Source organism: Penicillium coprophilum, assembly GCF_028826855.1.
Source record: "Penicillium coprophilum strain IBT 35676 chromosome Unknown utg000004l_segment0_segment0, whole genome shotgun sequence".
In the NCBI taxonomy this organism is placed as follows: domain Eukaryota; kingdom Fungi; phylum Ascomycota; class Eurotiomycetes; order Eurotiales; family Aspergillaceae; genus Penicillium; species Penicillium coprophilum.
The window spans coordinates 3,244,311-3,264,788 of NW_026622723.1; the positions used below are offsets into that span (position 1 = coordinate 3,244,311).

A 20,478-nucleotide genomic window follows, 5' to 3' on the forward strand; every position below is an offset into this window, starting at 1 on the left:
ACAATGTGAGGGGCGTCGGATGGGGCTTGCTTGTATTGTCAAGTGGCTGGATGGCTGGACCCTAAGAAGAGATCTCTGCTTCTGGCTCTGATTTACAGCCCACAGTTCATCAGTCATCAGACCTGATAGGAGCTGGAAGAGTTGTTCAATGAACAAAATAATTAATCCCCTGCCAAGCCTCTCGAGGAGGAAGGTTGAAATGATGATCATGCACTGCTACATTAGCTAGCAGGGAGGTTGGGATGGTGATCATGCATGCACTACTGCAGTAGCTGACAGCCAATTGAGCTATCGTATCGAAAACTAAGACAATCTTGGAGACACTAGACTTCTGTGGCACTGAAATCTGCTAAAGCATTATCACCCAAATATCAATTTTATTTTCATTGTGTGCCGGAGGCTGGGGCCAATGATTCACACAGAATTTATTCTGTGCCAGAGTCATTTTGGCATTGGAGACTGATGTGGCTGGTGATCTCGATCTTCAGGGCTTCATTATTTGATGTGTCATCTGAGCCGTAGGGGCTCCATACGGAGTACCACCTCAAATGTTTGCTTGTGTGAGACATATCAGGTGTCAGCATGGGGGTGTTGTTGATTCAGTGTGGTGTCCAGGTGCTATTGAAATGTTAATATCTTTCTTCGGAGGTGAGAAGATCAGCGGTCCGCGGGTATTCCGTGCTGTCCCGTGACTCTTAGTCGAGTTGTGTCCAACTGCGACGCAACATTGTACATCTAATTTTTCTTCATTTTTCTTGAATGAATATATTCAAAGCTCATAGCCATAGCAGCTCGTGACTTGAAAGGTCAGAAGGTTTCCGTGTATGAAGATGTATGTCAAACTGGTTCCAGATGTACAAATTCCAACCGGGTTATGCATTACTATGTACATGTTTGTCCTACGGTCCAAACAACTGGCTTCGAGAAACAAAAGCTCACAGAATTATTTACAATCAACAATGACCGGTGCTTGAACAGCCGGCGCGGTGTCTTCGACACCTGGCTCATTCATCTCCAGGTGGTGAGCGTAGACCATCGAGGCGATAGCATCTTCGGTCTGGAGATATGTTCGGCTGCCTTGAATGAACCAAAATGCAACAGCGATGACCAGCATAACACCAAAGACAGCAATGGCGAAGTTCATATCGCTGGGTGCCGGGTTAGGGCTGCCAGGGAACAGGAAGAAAATGGTAGTGATGATACAGTAGAAGATGCTGACCCAGTTCAACCACGGACCAATGCGACCGAGCTTGAACGGACCCGGGGGCAATTTCTCACGGCCGGTGACGAGCAAGGCAAGAATTGGCATGGCGTAGGAGACTGTCAAGGCGATCGTGCTGACGCTGAGAATCGCCTCAAGCACGGTGTTGGCGAATAGGTATAGGATGCCGACGATGGCGATGACAATGCCCTGACCCCAGAGCGCGCGGGCGGGAACTTGCCACACAGGGTCGACGTGGCTGAAGTAATTGCTAAACGGTATGCCGCCGTCACGGGCAAAGCCCCAGGTCAAACGGGATGCAGTGGTGAGGATACTGATGCCCTGTCCTACACCATTGAAAATGAACAGTGCAATCAGGACAGCGGCCCCTTTGAGTCCAACAGTCTCGAGCATAAGCTCCATGAAGGGGAGGTCGGCGTTGACGACGCGGTCCACATTCTGGATGCAAAACAGACAGACCACCATAAAGATGAATCCAGTCACGGCACCGAACAAAACAGCCATCCAGATAACTCGAGGGGCATTTTTCCGAGGCGCAGGAATCTCCTCCACCATATGAATCACCGAATCGAATGCGGTCAACCCGTACGCTGCCTGTACCAACCCGGTGAACCAAACCACACCGTCGCCCCAGCCAGTCTCATTCTTCCAAACACCAAACGCGAATGAAGCGGGCTGGAATGACAGTTCCTTCTTGGTTCCGACGGAGATGAGTAGAACAAGAGAAAGGACAATAAACAGACCGAAGAACCACACCCCAACAAAGTTGTTGAGCCAGGGTAGGATTTTCTCTTTGCGACAGCTGACCACGTTGATCAGGGTCAGCACAAAGACCACTCCGATGTATACAACAAAGTTGAGCCAGCCCTTGTTGACTCCATCCCACTCGGGATCAAACATGGTCTTCATGCCCAGCAGAAACTCAGTCATGAAGGCAACTTGTGACGCAGTCAAGGTCCACCATCCAAATGTATTGATCCACGCACACATATATGAGACAAACCGCCCCAGAGGTGTATTCCACAGTCGATATACCCAGTAGGCCTGGCCGAGGGCGGTAGGCATGCTGCTAGTCAACTCGCCCAGCGAGAGAGCAACACAGAGGTTGCATACGGTGACCAACACCAGGCCCCAGAGGATGGTGATAGCACCACCATTGGTGAGGCCACTGCTAAGATCCTGTGCGAAAGTCGAGTAGGTACCTTGAACACGTCAGCCCACTTTCGGGTTTCATCGGGCAAGACATGCAAACCTACCAAGTACACAAAAGGCGAGCGCCAGCATACTCCATAGATCAAATTTCCGCGTCAGGGCCTGGGAATGGCCCAGGGTAGCGAGGTCCTGCGCATCTTGCACATTCTGATCCGTCAGTGGTGGCTTCAGGGGTTGCGAATTGGATTCCAAATCCATGCCGTGGTAATTCAGCCGGAGGCGATGTTGATCAACTCAGTGGGCAGGGGGGAAATGCGCCCATTTTCTGACTGAAAATAAGGAAACATGGACAGAAGTGATTGCTATATACTTTAAATGATCTGGCGCTTTCGGTCCGCGTTGATAAACCCCTCACGGCAAATACGAGTTAGATAAAGGAGACCAATTGAGAGTATCCAATGACGCAGGCCTGATACTTTTTACTCCGTAGATTTCAGTGAATCAGAAGGATTGGTCACTGAAGATGATAATAGAAATGATCGGCCCTTTTATCTTGCGGGGAATCGTCTTCGGGAGGACCTCCCTCCAGTGGGCCTTAGTCTCCCCACCAGAAGAAATGGGATATAAGAGATCATATTGATGATAATAATATAGATATGTATATATAGGTAGATATATAGATATGTATATAGATCTTTTGAATCTAGATCGCAACCATAAATTGCAGGTTTCGTAAGCTCGCCCCGACCGTTGTAGAACAGCTTCTCTTCTTCGAAGATATCCCCTGGAATAGTTTGCCAATTCCAACGAGAAGCAGGTCAGTAACTCAGCTCGATATGAACAGTAATGGCATATCAACAAGTGTAACCATTAGTGGCGACAGCTGACCCAAAACGGCAAGTCCATGCGTGGCCGATAAAGAATCAATTAGCGTTCAGAGCGCGGCTCTAGCACAGTTTTGGAGCATGTAATCGCGAAATTTGACATTCCTCAATGTGTAAACAAGCATTGTAACAGCAGTGGAACTGTATATCTGCATTTCATATGAGAGATTAAACAGTATCTATGTGGAGTCAATTCCACATGAGCGCGATAGCGACAGTCATCCAGCGGAAACCAGATGTGATATCAATGTGGGTTTAAAATAGCTTCAAACATGTAGAGACAATCAGCGGCTGAAGTCCCGGGCAAGGACCAAGTATGATTCGTGAAAGTAGTCCCAAAAGGGAGCCCGACAAGATGGAGTTGGAGTGCACTTTGCACCACTGAAGCAGCAGCTTTGAGCTTTGTCTGGGGAAACGGTGCCACCAAGGTCCACTTCCTCAGTTATTGTTTCGTAATGAGAGCCAAGAGCTTTAGCTCAGGCTGGCGAGTCTCCTCAGTTGGGCATCGCCGTAAGATCCTCGCCATTCATCTGCAAAGGCAAATCTCACCCAGATGAACCCACAACGGAAGGAGAAGGAGATGCAGGCACCGAGGTACGGCGATATAGGCCAATAACAGGTAGGCCATAGCACGCACGGTTGTGGAACAACCCCATGGACCCCAGATCAATTCAATTCATATGAGTAACCCCCAGCTGTACTCGCGACAGGCCGGCAGGCTCTCTATCGATTGCGTATGCTTGAAAGCAGGGCATGGCAAGTGTATACTCCGTATATTATACGGAGGAGTATTCTACCATCACCCGTGAGCCGAGGGAGTGCAGCGATATTCAGGCACAGCGCAGTAGCCTAATCCCAAAGGAGGAACATTGCACGATAAAACAGCGCAAGGTATACCCCATTAATGAAATAGGCTAGCTGCGTTGATTATAGTAGCTAGGGGCAACCGGAAAGTTTTTAGAAACCACACGCTCAATCCTGTACACTGCTTCCGTAGCCACTGCTCGAAGTCATGGACAATTCACCAAGCCGGGTTTCGCTTCTCCTATCCGCATCCCCGATCATAATATCCGCTTGCCCGATCAAAAGCTGGGAGCCGAGCACGTCTCTCGAGATGGCACTGGCTCTGCTCAATTTCATTGTTAGACTGATCATGTCCGTTGAATCTTAATCTTGAGGTTGAGAAGTTCATTATTATTCAGCACGATCTTAGCCGGATCAGGGCGATATGAAGTCGATATGGAGGCTCGACCACACTCGTGGAGCGGAACGCAGTTAGCATTGAGTTCAGGAGGATTCACCTTGCTAACGGGTAGTGGTCAGTCAGTTCAATAAACAGTAAGGAGTAGATACAAAGGAAATTCACTCACGTTGCAGAAATATATCCATGGGTGGGACCACCAAAGCGCAATTATTACCATAATGGGGAGCATCGGGCCATACGCACACAACCAAGAAAAGGGGATTTTTGAGAGCAAGATGAACCATTCGAGTCTTGGCAATTATATTAATGCTTTAGGATACTATCCAGGAGGTATTCCCATTCAAGTAGGGGAATCACAAGTCACAAAACACTTTTGTGGTCGCCACGACCCGAAAATCAAATCATGTCTTGAGAGATGAGAGAAGGCCACGTTCGAGCCCAAACAACACCTGATCCGAACGCCTGCGCCAGTCCATCGATATAAAAGAAATGAAAAACAAAGGAGGAAAAAAAAACGCCGACCGGGACCGCGTTGTCCGGCTACTCTAAGAATACAACGCTAGTCGCGGTCATGAGGACAAAAAAAAGATACTTGAAGGGCAGCTTCACTGTGGTATGATCGGTGTGTACCTGATCATAGTCGAGGGTTTTTGGTATGGCGCCAAATTCCACCAGGTAGCAAGTTCTGCTTGAGCAGTGCGAGCTCCTTATGCAGGGCTTGGTTTTCCTGCTGAATGCCATCGATGTAGCTCAGGGCATTGGTGAGGATCTCGGACTTTTTGAGAGACCCCGCGCCAACCTTGGTATGTTTTTGAACACCTGAGGGGGAAATGGCCTGCTCGAGGGAAACGAATTTGGCGTTCATGTTGGTACGGTAGCGCTTCTCGATGATGTTATGAGCCGCGCGCTTGGCAGCATTCCGCATTTGAGGGTCTTGGCCACCCGTTGAGGAGTGGTTCGAGTCTCGGGAAAAACTGCGGGTCTTGCGGGATGTGGAGGTGGTGGATTTGGAGGGTTGAGGGGTAGCGATCTCTTCTTCCTTCATCTCTGGACTTGAGGACCATCTCGTTGAAGATGAGCGGGTCTTGCTCTGTGTTTGGGGCTGAGAAGAGGCGTAGGTAGAAGGTTGGATCGTCGACTGGGTCTCGAACGCGTTCGAGTCGATGGATTGCCGTGCGGCAACAGGTGGCCATGTCTGATCGTCACTTTCGAATTCCTGCAGGGAGATTAGCTTCTTGTCTGTCAAAATATGGACGGTGAGGAGTCATACGGATGATAGTGAAGCTGCATCTTCCGCCATGGGCATGGTGAATCCACTAATTCCAGAGCTGGCAAATGGGTCGTTGAAGAGATCCTTGGACTCGAGGTTTGTAAGACTGTCGGCGAAGTCGAATGACACGGGTTCCATGTCAGTGGGGTTGAGGGAGAAGAGATCGATGGCATTGTCATAGCTCCAGTTGGCAGCGAGAGGGTCGGGTCTGTCAAAGAAGTCGGCGGGTCGAGACTGGGGACTCAGGTGTTGGCTGAGGTAGGTCCCCTGGTCGATGGAGAGATTGGGGATCTCATTGGATCGGTTGCAAGCCATGATGCACATCTTGGATCATACGTTGGCCTCAAAAGGCAGTAGCAGGATTGGGAGATATATAGTAAGATGGGAAGAGTTACTATAGTGAAGGGTGGCGAGGAATCGAGGATTTATAAATAAACTGAAGATATCTACCAAGAGTTTCGGCCGGGGATTTATATATAAACCCACAGCGTGCCCCGAAAAAAAAAAAACAGGGGTACGAAGGTGATCCGGAACAGACGATTACGCCTGTGTACGAAGTGGAAATTGACCTGTGATGTCAAGTCTTTACAGTCTCTGCGTATCCAAAGTGGCCTAGCCTCTTCGGTTAGCCACTCGATTTCCTGTTCGGTGAAATAAAGCCGAGACCACCCAGATCTATAACGGCCGGCTCCGACGAGTTCATTTTCCGATATTCCCCCTAAGGTGAAACCGTTGAAGTTAGAGTGTCACGGGGAAGACCTTTGCCCAATCCGGCCGAGTCTCGGACCCGACGCTTTATGTAATTTATGTATTTTGTGTAATATGTGTAATTTGTGTTATTTATGTCCTTGTACATTTCCCCTACCTTGACTTGTTTTTTTTTTTACTGTATCGTTCCCCTCTTGATACTCTCCATGTAAAAATTGAGACCCGATCTTGATACTTCCACACGTGGCATTGTCAATGATGTATATTATTTACACAATTCAAGCTCAATGTCCTCATTCTCACTTCTCTTTTCCATTTCCCCGGTTACCCAGTAGAGTAGTTGTGTTGCATGCCAAAACAAAGCGCCACGTATCATACGGATTTCACGAATCATGTACTCCGGAGTATATCATTTCGTCTTAGCCCAGTGGCTATGACTAGCGTCAATTGGCAGATACTTTTATGGAATTAGTCCTCGGTTACAATCATCGCAACGATTTTGATATTCATTTTATAACTCATATCTTCACTACCATATAGGACCGATTGCTGGTCCTTTATTCGAAGTGGATCACAAAACGACTGTCTACGTAGCCCCAAAGTGAACCCAAACGACCTTCGTAAAAGCGGGACGTCGATAATACATATATCAATATGGAAAGGGCCCCAACCCGGTATATCGACTTACCGTACGGAGTACACGTTATCCAGAATGATGTACTCCATACGGACGTCTGCATACTCGGCCTCGCGTCTTTACATTTTTTATCCCCCGGTAAAAGTCATAGCCTGTCTAATATGCCGAATATACTTTGACGATCACCTGTCGCCAACCCTGGCAGGCAATCTATTTCGTTTTCTTGTGAATGGATCTCTTTGCATATGCGACGAAATTCTACGTCATCAGCTGCGTTCCTCGAACAGAGGATCATTGAGATATCATTCCCGATCTTCCGAAGTAAATTGATCCGGTAGTAATGATGATGAAGATTGACACGTCAAGCCAGGGTAAAAATCACTCAATTGAACCCGCCACTGAGATAGGTATGAATTCAAACCGGCGCAACTGGAAAGGTCGCGTATATTTGACAATATGATTTCTGCTCTGCCGCTTGTGGCAAAGTTAACGAGGTGTATCAGTCTAGTACTTTTGTCCGTCTGAAAATCGGGGCCACTTTTTGAGATTCAACAAACATCTAAAACCAACATGTCAGATCCAGATTTACGACGGAGTAACTACGGAGTACAATATGCAATTAAGAAAGTGTGAGGATTACCTAGGTAGAGATTGGTTCTCAGGTCTCCGTCCAGTAACGATGCAGGGAAATCCCGCTTATCTAATTTTCTTCATAAAATGGCGCCACTCGTTGGAGTGGGGTGACCTGGATGCTCCCCTTTTCCCTTCGCCCTACCCTCGAACCCGATATCCACCGAGTCCATACACGAAGCTCGTCCTTATGACCGCGATTTCACACGAATTGTAGACGGAAGTTTCTCCAGTTTGGCCTCCGGTCAACAGTTCTGCATTTATGGCATGAGAGTTCGTCTTCTGATCATCCCGATGCTGGGGGCGATCCGATTGTACTTTTTCTCGAGGGATCGGAAGAGAAGTTGCTGGCACAGTCCTTCAGCACACACAACCAAAACAGATATACCATCTTCTTAGACTTTTGTGGCTAATGACCCTATCTCACTTGACATCTCAGATCGATCATGACCTTCAAGGTTACACTATGTAGCCATCTAGACCGAGGCTAACCTGCAGGTGATTTCCCCTGTGTCCTAGGAGGGTCAGTCCACCCGGCACGCCTTGACCAAGTGGAGCGATAACGGGCGCTAGACCTGTCATCTGCACAAAATACACGGATCTTGACTCGATTCCGGTCCCGACTATCGTTCTTGGATCTTGGTTCCCGACGGCCGGATCCTCCTCTTTACTCCGTACCTAGGATACTCTTGATCATTGCCCAGATCCTAACTACATGATGCTAGCTATATACTACCTAATTGAACTTTTGACGTTCGATGTCTCACACTCGTACGCAACCCGAGGCAACCTTCATACGCTTAGGAGTCTGTATCGAGTTTTTGATTCGCGTCTAACCCAGCTTTAATCTTTAGGGCTAGATCTCGGGATAAATATAGGAATGGATCTGGAACTATGACTCCTGGAGGCTGAAAATGGACTATAGTGACCGTGCTTGATTCTCGCTTGTTTCCCAATTGCCATCTACATTCAGTTGGTTCATGCGGCTTTGATGGAATTTTTTCATAGCCGTAGGCCGCACAATAGTCTCATCAAACCCTAGCTCGATATTCCTTTCGATCAATATGTTATTCTGTAATATCCATCTTTATGGTTGGCTCGAATTGGAAGAAATATAGCCCTTGCTCTTGGTGCACAAAGCAAGTCAACATCCTAATGAAAGTCGCTTCTAAATGACAGCTCGGAATTCGCTCCCAAATCAGATATACATCATACGTTAAACACATGGAAGTTCTCCATTGCGGATACTCCATCTAAATACGTGATCCACTTTTACAAAATTTCAATGTTTGTTCACAATACGAAGAGTGCGTATTATACAATGTGTCCTCGTCTCCACTCTATCTTTTGTAACTTATCTCAATATGATGTACACCTAGAATGAGCCGAGGAATGGGCCGAGGTTGAGAATTTGAGTATGCCATTTGGGCGCATTGTGGAATTGTGGTGTCGTCGGATTTGATACACAGGGGGAGATTTACGATCACACATTTGATATGTCTTGTGGGCGCAGATTTTGCGATTCGCTTAACTATCCGGGGCTGACCAAAAGGCTGGTGCAATTCCGACTACCGGTCTCTAGAACAATATGAGAGGCAGTTGGTCTGCAGAACTTCACTGCTGTTGACGTCCAGGGTGCCTTCCAGATGCCTCAAACTATCAAGGCTCGACCACTTTATCAATGCACAGAATGAATCAGATGTGGACAAAATGACCCAATGGAGACCTGGCCCATTAGCAGGAAGTCAGGAGGCAAAACATTCCGATCAACTGGGGATGTCGATTCATTATGGCGTAGATATAGGGGAAGTGGGGAGTGTGTTTTTGATCCGGACTTGGCGCCTGAGTAAATTTATACTTGATGCAGAAACTACTTTGCAAGCTATATGTTCGGGGATTGGCATATCTAAGTGAAGATGAAGATAGGCCTCTCCACAGCATCGCTAGCTTGAGCAGTAGGGAATGCTTTGTACTGCTGTAGTCTACAATGCTTTTCCGGGCATCGATTACTTTTATTTCAGGAGGAACAGATTGTTGGGACACTGCATACAATTTCTATCCCCATGCCTCATCTTACTTCCATATGCGCAAGCGAGTGTCGGCGTGTGAATTGGCTACCGTCTTCCTAGCTCGACTTGCCGATGAAGGCCTCTTTGTACAGTAAATTACACCATATATTGATTGCGGTAGGCTCTTCGAATTCCCCTTGCAACACATATTTGTCAAATGTGACTGTCTTGAATTGTGAGATATATATCATGCCTCGTAGGAGTGATTAGAGCTTGACCGAAACCAACACTTGATGGGTATCATCAATTTCCAACAAGCGTCTGCAAAAAGGAATGGAAAAGCATTTCAAGAATGGTGGCTATGTCAAACGAATGGTACTTTTGTCAATCTCGTTCTACATCGCCAAAACTTTAATCGTCAAGTTTCCCCGAGCAAACCGCGACGTTCGGGATGACGATTTACAACTTTAAGCTGGGACCACATCTGACCGACCGGCAAATAGCCGAAATGAAACATTTACTCGACCTCAAGATTGGGGCCATGGTACTCGATGGGATAGGAATCGAAAAAGGGAATGCCGCTCTCTCCACCAAAAACCTGAAGATCGACAGTGGCTTGATGGATACAGTTCCACTTTTCGGGAAGAGACCACCCGGATTTTAGCCGGAGATGTATGGCCCCTTGGAGATTTGAGTGACATTCGGTATCTCAGGATTAGCTGGGTGGACATAGTCAATCAATGTTATGATATGCGGGATCCCATGGAATATGGACTAGGCCACTACTCTGGCGCCATTGGCGACATGGTCACGTAAAGCATGGATTCTGCCACGAGGGGTTGCAAGACATGTTTCAATCTTGCAACATGATCGTCCAGTTAAATTGACAAAGGTGATTTAGAGTAGCCACTTTGTTTAAAAATGGAATCGCGCCCGCTTTTATGACCTCACTTGTCGCTCGGATCTTGGTTCAAAGTCGAACGGATCTGGCTCTGAAATATAAGAGTCCCCAGTTCCTTTTCAAGTTTATCACCATATCTACTCTAGAAATCCCAATTGAAAATGAAGTTTTCTCTCGCTACCATCACCGCCTTCGTCGGCGCCATCAGCGCCGCCAGCCTTCCTGATGCCTTCACTCTCGTTGCTGAGGGCGGCAAGACTGTCCTGACAGATGGCCAGAACGCCTATATTGGTGCCAACACCACTGACCATGAAATCCTGATCCGTAAGCATCAATTGTCTCATGATACCGACCAAGCCCCTTAATTTATGATTTTTCTAGTCCGTGGCGGCAGCCCTAACGGCCTTGTCTCATACACTGCCAAGAACGGTGTCCCTACGGCTTTCCAGAACCTATACATCGTCGAAGACTCTGTCTCGCCCGTCGGTCTGACAATCCCTCACTCTGGCGCTGTTCCCGAGGGAGGCAATCTCACTGGCTTTGGTGTCAACGATCAGGGTCTGTTCACTCATGGCGGCAAGGATTGGTTCTCCGTTGACGGCTACGGCGATAGCAAGGTCAAGGAGATCTATTGGTACGGTGCTCATAACTCTGTGTACCGTAGCGAGAAGCTCTATGTTAAGGAGCTCAAGAATTACTCCGTCTAAAGAGTTACTCAGTTTTGACGCCAAGTCGATACGACAGAATGGTGTGATTAAAGTTGCTTGTGCGTTTGGCGAGGTTTTGAATGTTGACATATTCCTTTTACGTCCTTCTACTTTTTAATTATCTTATCCAACCGTACATATTGAAAATATCATGATGAGCGACATCAAAACAGCTGAAATTACTCAGAATCTGTTTCTATCTTGGAGGACAATCTATTTCTTCCATAATATACACAGGCCCACATCGAAGCAGCCTACAAAGGCTTATTCAACCATTGCCTTGATGGTATCTTCAAAGCTTTCAGGCTCACGCCCCAAGATTTCATGTAGGGCCGGGGATACGACTGCAGTCTCGCCCCTTCTGATAGCCTCCCAAGCTGTAGCCCACTCTCTTGACAAATTAACCCCCTTGTATGTTTGCTTATCAGCAATCCCAGGAATATTCACATACTCATCGACAGTGATCTCCCGGATCTTGAGCGCTTTCCCGACTGCTCGACCGAGAATCTCAACTGTCTCCGCAAGAGAGATCTCCCGTGGCCCAGAGAGCAGAACAATCTTGTTTAGATACTTGAAGGTCGTCGGGTCATCGACATACGAGGCAATTAACTTAGCAGTCGCCTCGCCCAGCTCATCGCGCTTGACCCACGTGACACCTGGACCTTTACCCGAGTGGGGGATTGTAACCTCGTCCCCTGGATTTTGTAGATCATAGAACGCGGTATAGATCGGGAAGGATTCAGAGTAGAGACCCTCACGGACTGAGGTGTAGGACAGCTTATCTTTCAGGGTGGATAGGTATTTTTCTGTCTCGATGTGGGCGCCCATCACATGAGCGATGCTCCGGTCGGTTAGATCGCCGCCGAACCCAAGAGACGAGTAGAAGATATGCTTGACGCCACTCTTGATCGCTGCGTCTATAGCAGTACGGTGTGCCTGTTTATAGCTGTCAGTTTGACTAGCTAGGTGTTTATGCAATTTTGCTTGATTCCCTTACCTTGATCCGGTAGTCTGTCTCGAATGATGCATATGAAACCAGCATCAAGACATCCACACCTTCGAAGGCCGTATCTAATGTTGATGGCTCATCATAGTCGGCCCTGCGTAACGTAGCACCAGCTTGCTTGAAATCGGACAGTTTTTCGGGGTGTCGGGCAATCAGAACCAGATCGGGTTCTGGGACTAGCTTCGCCAGGTGGTTCACAATGCTTGATCCAAGAGCCCCCGAGGCGGGGAAAACGCCAATTTTGACACCCATGTTGATGTGGTGATAGTAAAGTTGATTCAATTGGTATGTTGTAGCTCTTCAATAGTACTGGGATATTACGCTAGCCTTTATATACTACATACATCTCATGGTCGTTTGCTTATAAATGGAGCTCGGTATTCGGTCTACGGCAGCAATGACCGGATGCAATGACTCTGTCGGTTTCTCTATAAATCCATGGATGTCGATCTGTTTCCCTTTTAATCAAGATGGCCCCCCTTGCGCCAAAATTCCACCACAGTCGGAAAATCCAATAATTGACCTAAATGGGTATAGTTGACCCCTTGAAAAAAAAGGCGTTGCTTGCTCAGCAGATGGATACAGAGGATGTTGTGACGTCTTTCATTCGTCAATCATAATTTGAAATATTAAGAGAGGAGATAATGCACTTCTGAACGCCAAATGATGAACAAAGAAAGAGAATTGGTAAGCATACTCCGGACTCAATGAGGAACACCCCCGGTTCCGAACAATTCCATCTTGATGCGATCGGCACTCACGCCCTTGGCCTTGAGAGCCGACTCCATATCTGTCATGAACTTTCCGGGTCCACAAATGTAATAATCCGCCTTAGCATCATCAAAGAACAAGTCTTGATCCTTCAACTTAGACAAGTCCACCCGCCCGGCATGATCGTAGTCCACACCTTCCTTCTCTCCTTCAGAGGGGTGACTCGTAAAGAATGTTGTATGAATGGAGGGAAATTGCTTTGGGAGCTCGGATATGTGCTTTTTGAAAGCACGCACGCTTTCCGAACGTGCGCCATGAATGAAGTGCACTTTGCGTGTTTCAGGCGATTTGGAAACCAATGTGTTCAGGATCGACGTCAGTGGCGTCAAGCCCACGCCAGCAGCGATCAACACGATCGGGTTGCCGCTTTCCGAGTCGGCGGGAGAAAGGAAAAAGTCGCCGTAGGGGTGAGAGACTTTGACCTGGTCGCCAATGTTGCAGGTATCGTGGAGGACATTCGAAATGTGACCTGGATGGGTGGCAGCACCTGGGGCAGCTGGGTTGAGGCCAATTTCTCTCTTCACACTAATGCGATAGTAGTCGGGCTTCGGTTGATCGCTGAGAGAGTACTGTCTGGCTTGCGGGTACTTGAGAGCTGGGACGTGGGTTTGGACGGAAATGTACTGGCCGGGCTGGAAGGCCGGAAGTGGCTGTTCATCAACTGGGGCGAGATAGAAGGAGGTGATTTCCTCAGATTCCTTGACTTTGTTGACAATCTTGAAGTCTCTCCAGTCAGTCCATCCCTCGGCACTTTCGTAAAGCTGCTTTTCGCGGCCGATCATGATATCTGCGAGCTGCCAATAGGCTGTGGCCCATGCGTCGTGGATTTCTGGTGTCAATGCCGCGCCGAGCACCTCACCCATGGCTTCGAGGAGGTACTTGCCAACGATCTTGTAATCGTCGGGCTTGATATACAAAGACGCATGCTTGTTGCAGATCAACTCAACCGCTGAGCTTAGTGCGCCAAGGTCATCGATATGCGAGGCGTATGCGTAGAGTGCACCGGCTAGCGCACGAGGCTGATGTCCGTTCACCTGGTTGGAAGTGTTGAACACGGTGTTCAGCTCCGGGTGAGCTTCAAGCATGTTGCGATAGAAGACAGTCGTGATGGTGTTTCCATGTTCCGCGAGAACAGGAATCGTCGCCTTGATGAGCGCGATTTGGTCCGCAGTCATTCCTGGGTTAGAAGCCATGATTGATTGAATATTTTGAGAAGGAAAAAAAAATAAACGATTGACCCCTGCACTGCTGGAGAGGTTTAAATAGAAGTGACGAGTCAGATGTGAGTAATATGAAAGCGGTTCCAAGGTTGCATCTGGCTATCCAGCTATTTATCTCTACTGGTAACCGAATTGTTAACACGGAAAAGACGGGATTTGGAAAAATCTAGAAGATGTCTGGCATGATCTGTGAATATTTTCAATGCCGAAGTGAAGAACATCTCCGCGGAGTCCGCGGAGAGGCATATACAACGCATAAAGGGATTAACTCGGAATTTTCGACCCAACTTTTACTGTTCTGCAACATGCAATGATATAGAATTGAACATAGTTTCTATCTCTAATATATCTAGATACAAATCTGCTTTCAAACAAGATGGTTGTGTACAGGCGTATGTGTATCTTTGAGACCCTGGAGGATCGCCCCACGGTAGATGGTAGTTCCCATATAAAACAGCTTAATGCAACCTAAATTAAGGCGACGCAAATTCTTTCTTAATCCACACGTGGTGCCATGCGCGAGAATGTCAACGCTCTAACCCCAGACCTTCCAACCTCCCGGGGAAACCCGAGAATTACTCAGCGTCTCTGCTGATGTAAGCTAGAAACCGATCCATGGATCTTTAACCATTCTGCCATTCCAGTTCGAATCCAAGTATCATCCCTGGAGATTGGGCCCCAGATCTAGAAGATGTTCGGAATCCATTGGACAACCCATGTAGAATGACGTGTGGGTAGGTCTCGGCGACTCTAGCAACCGTTTGCGGAAGCCCGGATGCTCCCGCTGTTCAATTCTATACGGCAAGTAAGTACGAGCCTATCCTATCGAGTCTGGTAAAAGGGATTACAGCCATAGAATAAGCTTCAGCTGAGTCAAGAACTGATCGATGATACATAAACCAGTTGTGCGACACACCTCCTTATTGAGTAGTGACGTCTGCGATATGCCATGGGAGTAAAGTCCAAGCTCAATGGATAGTAGAAGAGGCTGAGGTGCCCTCACTTGGATACTCTGAAGAAACACTAGTCATCTCCGACTTCAGTCTGTATCTCAATTCGCCCTTCGCAATGCGGTTCAAGAAACGCAACTCGTCTGATACCTCGACGCTCGGGGAAATCTTGAGTTCCGGGGGCCTTAGCCAGTTGCCCATGCTGAGGATCCCCCCAAGCCGCGGTACCATTTGCTCTGCGTGGTGGGCGAGTTCGTAGGGACGTTCCTGTTTCTCCTCTTTTCCTTCGCGGGTACACAGATTTCCAATACCCCGAAACCGCCACCTGGCTCCCCGCCGAATACTTCCAATTTATTGTATGCGTCGCTTTCTTTTGGGTTCGCCTTGACAGTGAATGTCTGGGCATTCTACCGAGTTACAGGTGGTCTCTTCAACCCATCGGTATGAAAATCACTGCAGAGGAATGGGGACATTCGTAGCTGACATTCACCAGGTTACTCTTGCTCTCTGCCTGACTGGTGGCATGTCTCCTATCCGGGGGTTGTGTGTATTCCCTGCGCAACTAGTTGCCGGAATTGCTGCAGCGGGCGTGACAAGTGCCTTGTTCCCGGGCCCGCTAAACTGCGAGACCCGACTTGGCGGTGGTGCATCAATTTCGCAAGGACTCTTCATTGAGATGTTCTTGACGACCCAGCTGGTGTTCGTTATCATCATGTTGGCGGTGGTGAAGCACAAGTCTACCTATTTAGCTCCAGTGGGAATTGGTCTGGCTTTTTTTGTTGCAGAAATGATTGGTAAGTAACAGCCAGGCTTAGTACTTCGCAATGTACGGTGCTGACCCTCCATACCAGGTATCTATTATACCGGAGGATCTCTCAACCCTGCTCGCTCTCTCGGACCGGATGTGATCAACCGCTCATTTCCAGGATATCACTGGATCTATTGGGTCGGTCCTCTGCTCGGGTCCCTTCTTGCCTCGGCGTTCTATCATATCCTTCGTATCGCACATTGGGAGAAAACCAATCCTGGCCAGGATTATAACGAGGAAGAAGTAGCAAGAAAGCAGTCCTTGATTGGTTCGCAGGATACCACCACTGCCAATTCCCCTCAGAGTCCATTCTCTAGAAGGGAAGTTCCATTCGATGAGCATGTTTAGTGTTCCCCCATCATTCGAAGGGCTGTTCCGTGGAAATCTGGCGATTGGGTTCGCCTAGATGAACATGATCGAAGCAGGCTTGATCGACAAAGTGCGGAAATTGAACTGGAAGCATATGAGGCAAGGATTGGAACCCAGCAAACATTGGGGTTGGCATAGTCGGGAAATCAAATCAAAACCAAGTGGCTGGTCTGCACTATGCACAAGTCCGTGTGACCCAAAGGGGTGCATTTGAGTTGTGATTCTCTAGGAATCGTGCTGATTCACCTCAGCGTCAACATTCTCAATACTCGCGAAACGTGGCCGAAGTGACCAAATCGTGATTATTTGACTCCCCACCAGTGGTTGGTCAGTCTTGAATTTCTTGACGTCTTTCAAGATCCATATCCCCTGACTCACGTTTGTCGAGCTTGCTTGGGATTTCAATTCTCTATCCCGCCATGTCCGACCAAATACCGCCGGAGACGAGGTTTTCATGACTGACTTACAACCTATCGGCCTGGAGGTAGTCACACCGGTCGCCATCGACGCGATGGGATTGTGTTTTGAGTAGATACAAACATATCAATCTAGGTATCAGAACTACTAGATGCACTTGCCACGTATCAAAGACTAGCAGGCTTCAAAGTAGCAGTACGAGAGTTCTCATCAAGATTCTGATAAGAAAGCCTTCCAAGACAGGTTCGATAGAAAAGGGAATACTTTCGAGTGCGAAGCTGCCAAGCACTATATGTTATTTACCGGATTTTAAGTCACCGAGCTTTTCCGGTATCGAGAGGGGGTAATTTATTACATTGTATTATAAATTTATTGGTTCAGAACTTTCAAAAATACACGTCCCTGGCCTAGTGGCGCAGTGGTAACGCGTCGCACTGTGAGTTTACCCAAATCGACGATCTCCATCTTCTCATTCTAACGTTTCCTCAAGTGTAATGCGAAGACTCCCGTGTTCAAATCACGGCTAGGCCTTTCTTTTTCTTTTCTTGTTTTTTTTTTTTCTAGTTTCCTTCTTGTCCTGGCTGGCCGGCTCTGCATTTGTGCTTGGCTACTTCATGCTCTCCGTCATTGCTGTAATGGAACAATGATTTCTGCTTACGTTTAATTTGTGTATCAAGGAGGAGATTTTATAAAGGGTTTGTGCAATTGGTTATAAAAATGCTCCGGCACATGGCCATTGGTCATGGGATAAGCCATCGGCATATTGAATGATTTGGTGTAATCGAATGGTCGGCCAAAATGCAAAGTGTACAGCCAAGGTATAGTTACAGCTTCAAAAGAACGCCGGTATTAAACCTCTTTTCCCAGATGCGAGGAAGAAAGGGATCAACAAAAGATCACAAAAGATCGAGCAAAGTCGTAAAGAAAAGGCTTAGTGGATACCATGCCTGGTATCAAATCGAGAACCAACAGAGGTATTAACACTTTACAGTGCGACCATGACACCGAGCATACCGGCCATACCAGCAGCAACAGCGCCGACAGCAGTGGGACGAGCGAAGGCGCCATTGTCAGTGGCGGAGCCGGAAGGAGACCCGGTGGAGGTGCTGATCAAGGTAGTGGACTCGGTAGCGGTGGGCTTGCCGTCGGCATCAGTCTTGGTAGTCTGAGCTGCAACCGAGGTGATAGTCCGGCTGGTAACCTGAGAGGCGAGGGAGCTAGCTTCGGAGGCGGCGGCAGAGCCAAGGGAGGAAGCCTCGCTCTTGACAGAAGAGATGGCGGTGCTCGCGGCTTCCCCAAGAGAGGTGGCCTTCGAGGCGATTTCAGATCCGACGGACTGGCCACCGCCGGCGGCAGTGGAGTAAATACCTTCGACGTCGGAGGCGACGGAGTTGATATCAGCTGGGGAGGCCATGGCAGCAGTGGCCAGGAAGAGGGCGGAGGAGATCAAAGTGAACTTCATGTTGATGGGTGGAGATAAGAGAAGGATTTCTTGGGAGGGTGTTGTTTGATTTATTGGGTGGTGTGGATTGTAAATAACAAATGACTTGGGGACTGGAATGATAAACTGGAAATCCGGGGGATCACTACTCTTTATATTTGGTCAATGGGCACCAGTTTCCTATAGATAGAAACATTCGGAGTTTGATTGCGCATGGCTGGCCAGCCGAGGCGGCAGTGGCGACATGACCTCAGCCTTGTAGCGATTCTCGTGTCGATCGTAGGGTCCGTTCAGGGATAGGGGCTAGTATGGAGTACCTGTTTTGTTGTCGAGAACTGGATTGGACATCCCGCTATACGGCTTTGGGCAATTATATCGTCATCTCAGGATCCACTTTGTAATGAAGGCGCAAGTGATGGGGTCCATCTAACGCCCTAGTCCCTCATCCCCCGGAAACCCTCAAGATCAGAGGTGCATGTTCTTGCATGCCCTCGCATGAAGTTGATTCGTCTTGTTTGCGGGCAATGCAACACAGCCCACGGCCAAAAAATCACATTGCAATGTTTTGGGTATGTTGCTGCCTTGGCGGCCCCAAACAACTGGATTCGTACTCCGTACCGAAGACCCCGTTACCAAACTGACACATAATTAGCCTCCTAGGGGTGGCTTTGGGGAAGATCTTTACTAGCCCGAAGTTTCGCGAATGCTCGACAATGGTATGAAAGCGAGTCTCGCAACACAGTGGGTCAGCTCTTGTGTTGGATAAGCCAGTCTCGGCGCCCGTCATTATAATTTGAACAGTGGACCACTCACCTTCAATTTCCAAGTAAATCGGCCCCTGTTGCATTTTCAGCTGGCTTGGGGTAGCCAAGGACTTTAATGACGCGTCATATAGCAGGTTTGAGCGCTGTTATTGCGAAGGGGCAGCGAAGTAGCCAACTGCATCATGACTGGCTGTGGACGCAGTTGCTATATCCACTTGCAGCCTGAGGCAAATAAATCACGTGTAACGGTGCCAAAATTGGAAAGAGCCGAACGCCAAGATCTCGTCATCGAGGAACAGGTTAATGGGACGGAGTACTCCGTACATACTTTGTACTTTGCACACTGTTCACATGAAATCTTGAATTATTATATATAATTCAAATTAATAAATGCATATGTTCAGTGATGCAACATCACAAGTGTATCTATCATGCTACGAACTGACCATAGACCTGGATGATGCCTTCCCACCCGCCTTTGTGGTTTGATTCACGAGGGTTGCTCTTCCCATCAAGCACCATAACGTCTGCCATGCGCGTGCTGATCGAATACCAAAGCAGATTTTGAGGGTTGTTTGTCACCCGCATCATGTTGGGTTGGCAGCTCCCGTTACAAGGCTCCGCATATAGACCATTCCAATACCTGTCGAAGAAGGCCCAGGCAGCTGAGTTGTACAGCGTGATATTGGATCCGCCGTCGACATTCGTAGCTTTTGCAGTGCGACATTTTTGATCATTCGCAGCACACCACGAGAAACCAGGGTCACCGTACTTGGCTATGGCTGTCCATGGCGCTGGCGCGGCCTGGTATTCACCCCGACCTTGCATATATAGTGTCTCTGTTTGTAGAAGACCCGCAAAGACGTTCTGAGCGTTGTAAAAATTATACAACATAGTTATACAGCCATTGATTCTCGGAACCGGTTCCTGTAAGCCAGGTACCCTTGGTGGATTCTATCAAGATCCCGCAGCCAGTTGAGATAATATTGAGAGGTGACTGACTATCAAGGTTGTGATCGGCAGTCCATCCCCAGAATTTCTCACTGTATGCGGACGAGTTCTTGGTCAGATGCATTACCATAAACGCACCCATGCAACAAGGGGATGTACGTGACCTTGCACGAATCGGCATTCTCAGCTAAGATAGCGTTCAGAGCTTCGGTGTCACCAGTCTCACAATCACCCTTCACTGTGTGTCCAGGTACGGTCTTTACATTGACAATATCGGATATGCGGTAATCTTGATATGTGAGCTGGGCCTTCGTAAAGTATTTGCCTCCCACCAACAAAGAAACCGGGCGCTTTGTCTGCCAACTTGTCCCAGCCTGATAGGTTTCTGGCACGACAGTGCCCCAGACTTCAAGAATTTTGCATGTTGGGAAATATCATATTTAAGCATTCGCCCCTT

The 20,478-nt window shown here is 48.0% G+C and overlaps 8 protein-coding genes across 8 annotated transcripts; 2 read left to right on the forward strand and 6 right to left on the reverse strand.

Annotated features, from left to right (window-relative positions):
- Positions 1-943: 943 nt before the first annotated feature.
- On the reverse strand, positions 944-2,632 carry N7500_005669 (putative amino acid permease family protein; the record flags this gene model as incomplete). The annotated part of the gene is made up of 2 exons (XM_056676813.1): positions 944-2,424; positions 2,479-2,632. The coding sequence occupies 2 exons, from the start codon at positions 2,630-2,632 to the stop codon at positions 944-946; spliced, it is 1,635 nt and encodes a 544-aa protein (XP_056531813.1).
- Positions 2,633-5,096: 2,464 nt separating this feature from the next.
- N7500_005670 (uncharacterized protein) lies at positions 5,097-6,056 on the reverse strand (the record flags this gene model as incomplete). Its single annotated transcript, XM_056676814.1, has 2 exons — positions 5,097-5,678; positions 5,733-6,056. The coding sequence occupies 2 exons, from the start codon at positions 6,054-6,056 to the stop codon at positions 5,097-5,099; spliced, it is 906 nt and encodes a 301-aa protein (XP_056531814.1).
- Positions 6,057-10,778: 4,722 nt separating this feature from the next.
- N7500_005671 (uncharacterized protein) lies at positions 10,779-11,324 on the forward strand (the record flags this gene model as incomplete). Its single annotated transcript, XM_056676815.1, has 2 exons — positions 10,779-10,941; positions 10,999-11,324. 2 exons carry the CDS (start codon positions 10,779-10,781, stop codon positions 11,322-11,324), a joined length of 489 nt encoding a protein of 162 aa, XP_056531815.1.
- Positions 11,325-11,588: 264 nt separating this feature from the next.
- N7500_005672 (uncharacterized protein) lies at positions 11,589-12,582 on the reverse strand (the record flags this gene model as incomplete). Its single annotated transcript, XM_056676816.1, has 2 exons — positions 11,589-12,260; positions 12,322-12,582. 2 exons carry the CDS (start codon positions 12,580-12,582, stop codon positions 11,589-11,591), a joined length of 933 nt encoding a protein of 310 aa, XP_056531816.1.
- Positions 12,583-13,034: 452 nt separating this feature from the next.
- fhpA (flavohemoprotein) lies at positions 13,035-14,294 on the reverse strand (the record flags this gene model as incomplete). The annotated part of the gene is made up of 1 exon (XM_056676817.1): positions 13,035-14,294. The coding sequence occupies one exon, from the start codon at positions 14,292-14,294 to the stop codon at positions 13,035-13,037; it is 1,260 nt and encodes a 419-aa protein (XP_056531817.1).
- A 1,440-nt stretch (positions 14,295-15,734) lies between these two features.
- N7500_005674 (uncharacterized protein) lies at positions 15,735-16,427 on the forward strand (the record flags this gene model as incomplete). The annotated part of the gene is made up of 2 exons (XM_056676818.1): positions 15,735-16,065; positions 16,123-16,427. 2 exons carry the CDS (start codon positions 15,735-15,737, stop codon positions 16,425-16,427), a joined length of 636 nt encoding a protein of 211 aa, XP_056531818.1.
- A 1,423-nt stretch (positions 16,428-17,850) lies between these two features.
- On the reverse strand, positions 17,851-18,327 carry N7500_005675 (putative GPI anchored protein; the record flags this gene model as incomplete). Its single annotated transcript, XM_056676819.1, has 1 exon — positions 17,851-18,327. One exon carries the CDS (start codon positions 18,325-18,327, stop codon positions 17,851-17,853), a length of 477 nt encoding a protein of 158 aa, XP_056531819.1.
- A 1,172-nt stretch (positions 18,328-19,499) lies between these two features.
- Positions 19,500-19,964, reverse strand: N7500_005676 (Pectin lyase fold/virulence factor; the record flags this gene model as incomplete). Its single annotated transcript, XM_056676820.1, has 1 exon — positions 19,500-19,964. One exon carries the CDS (start codon positions 19,962-19,964, stop codon positions 19,500-19,502), a length of 465 nt encoding a protein of 154 aa, XP_056531820.1.
- Between the last annotated feature and the right edge of the window lie 514 nt (positions 19,965-20,478).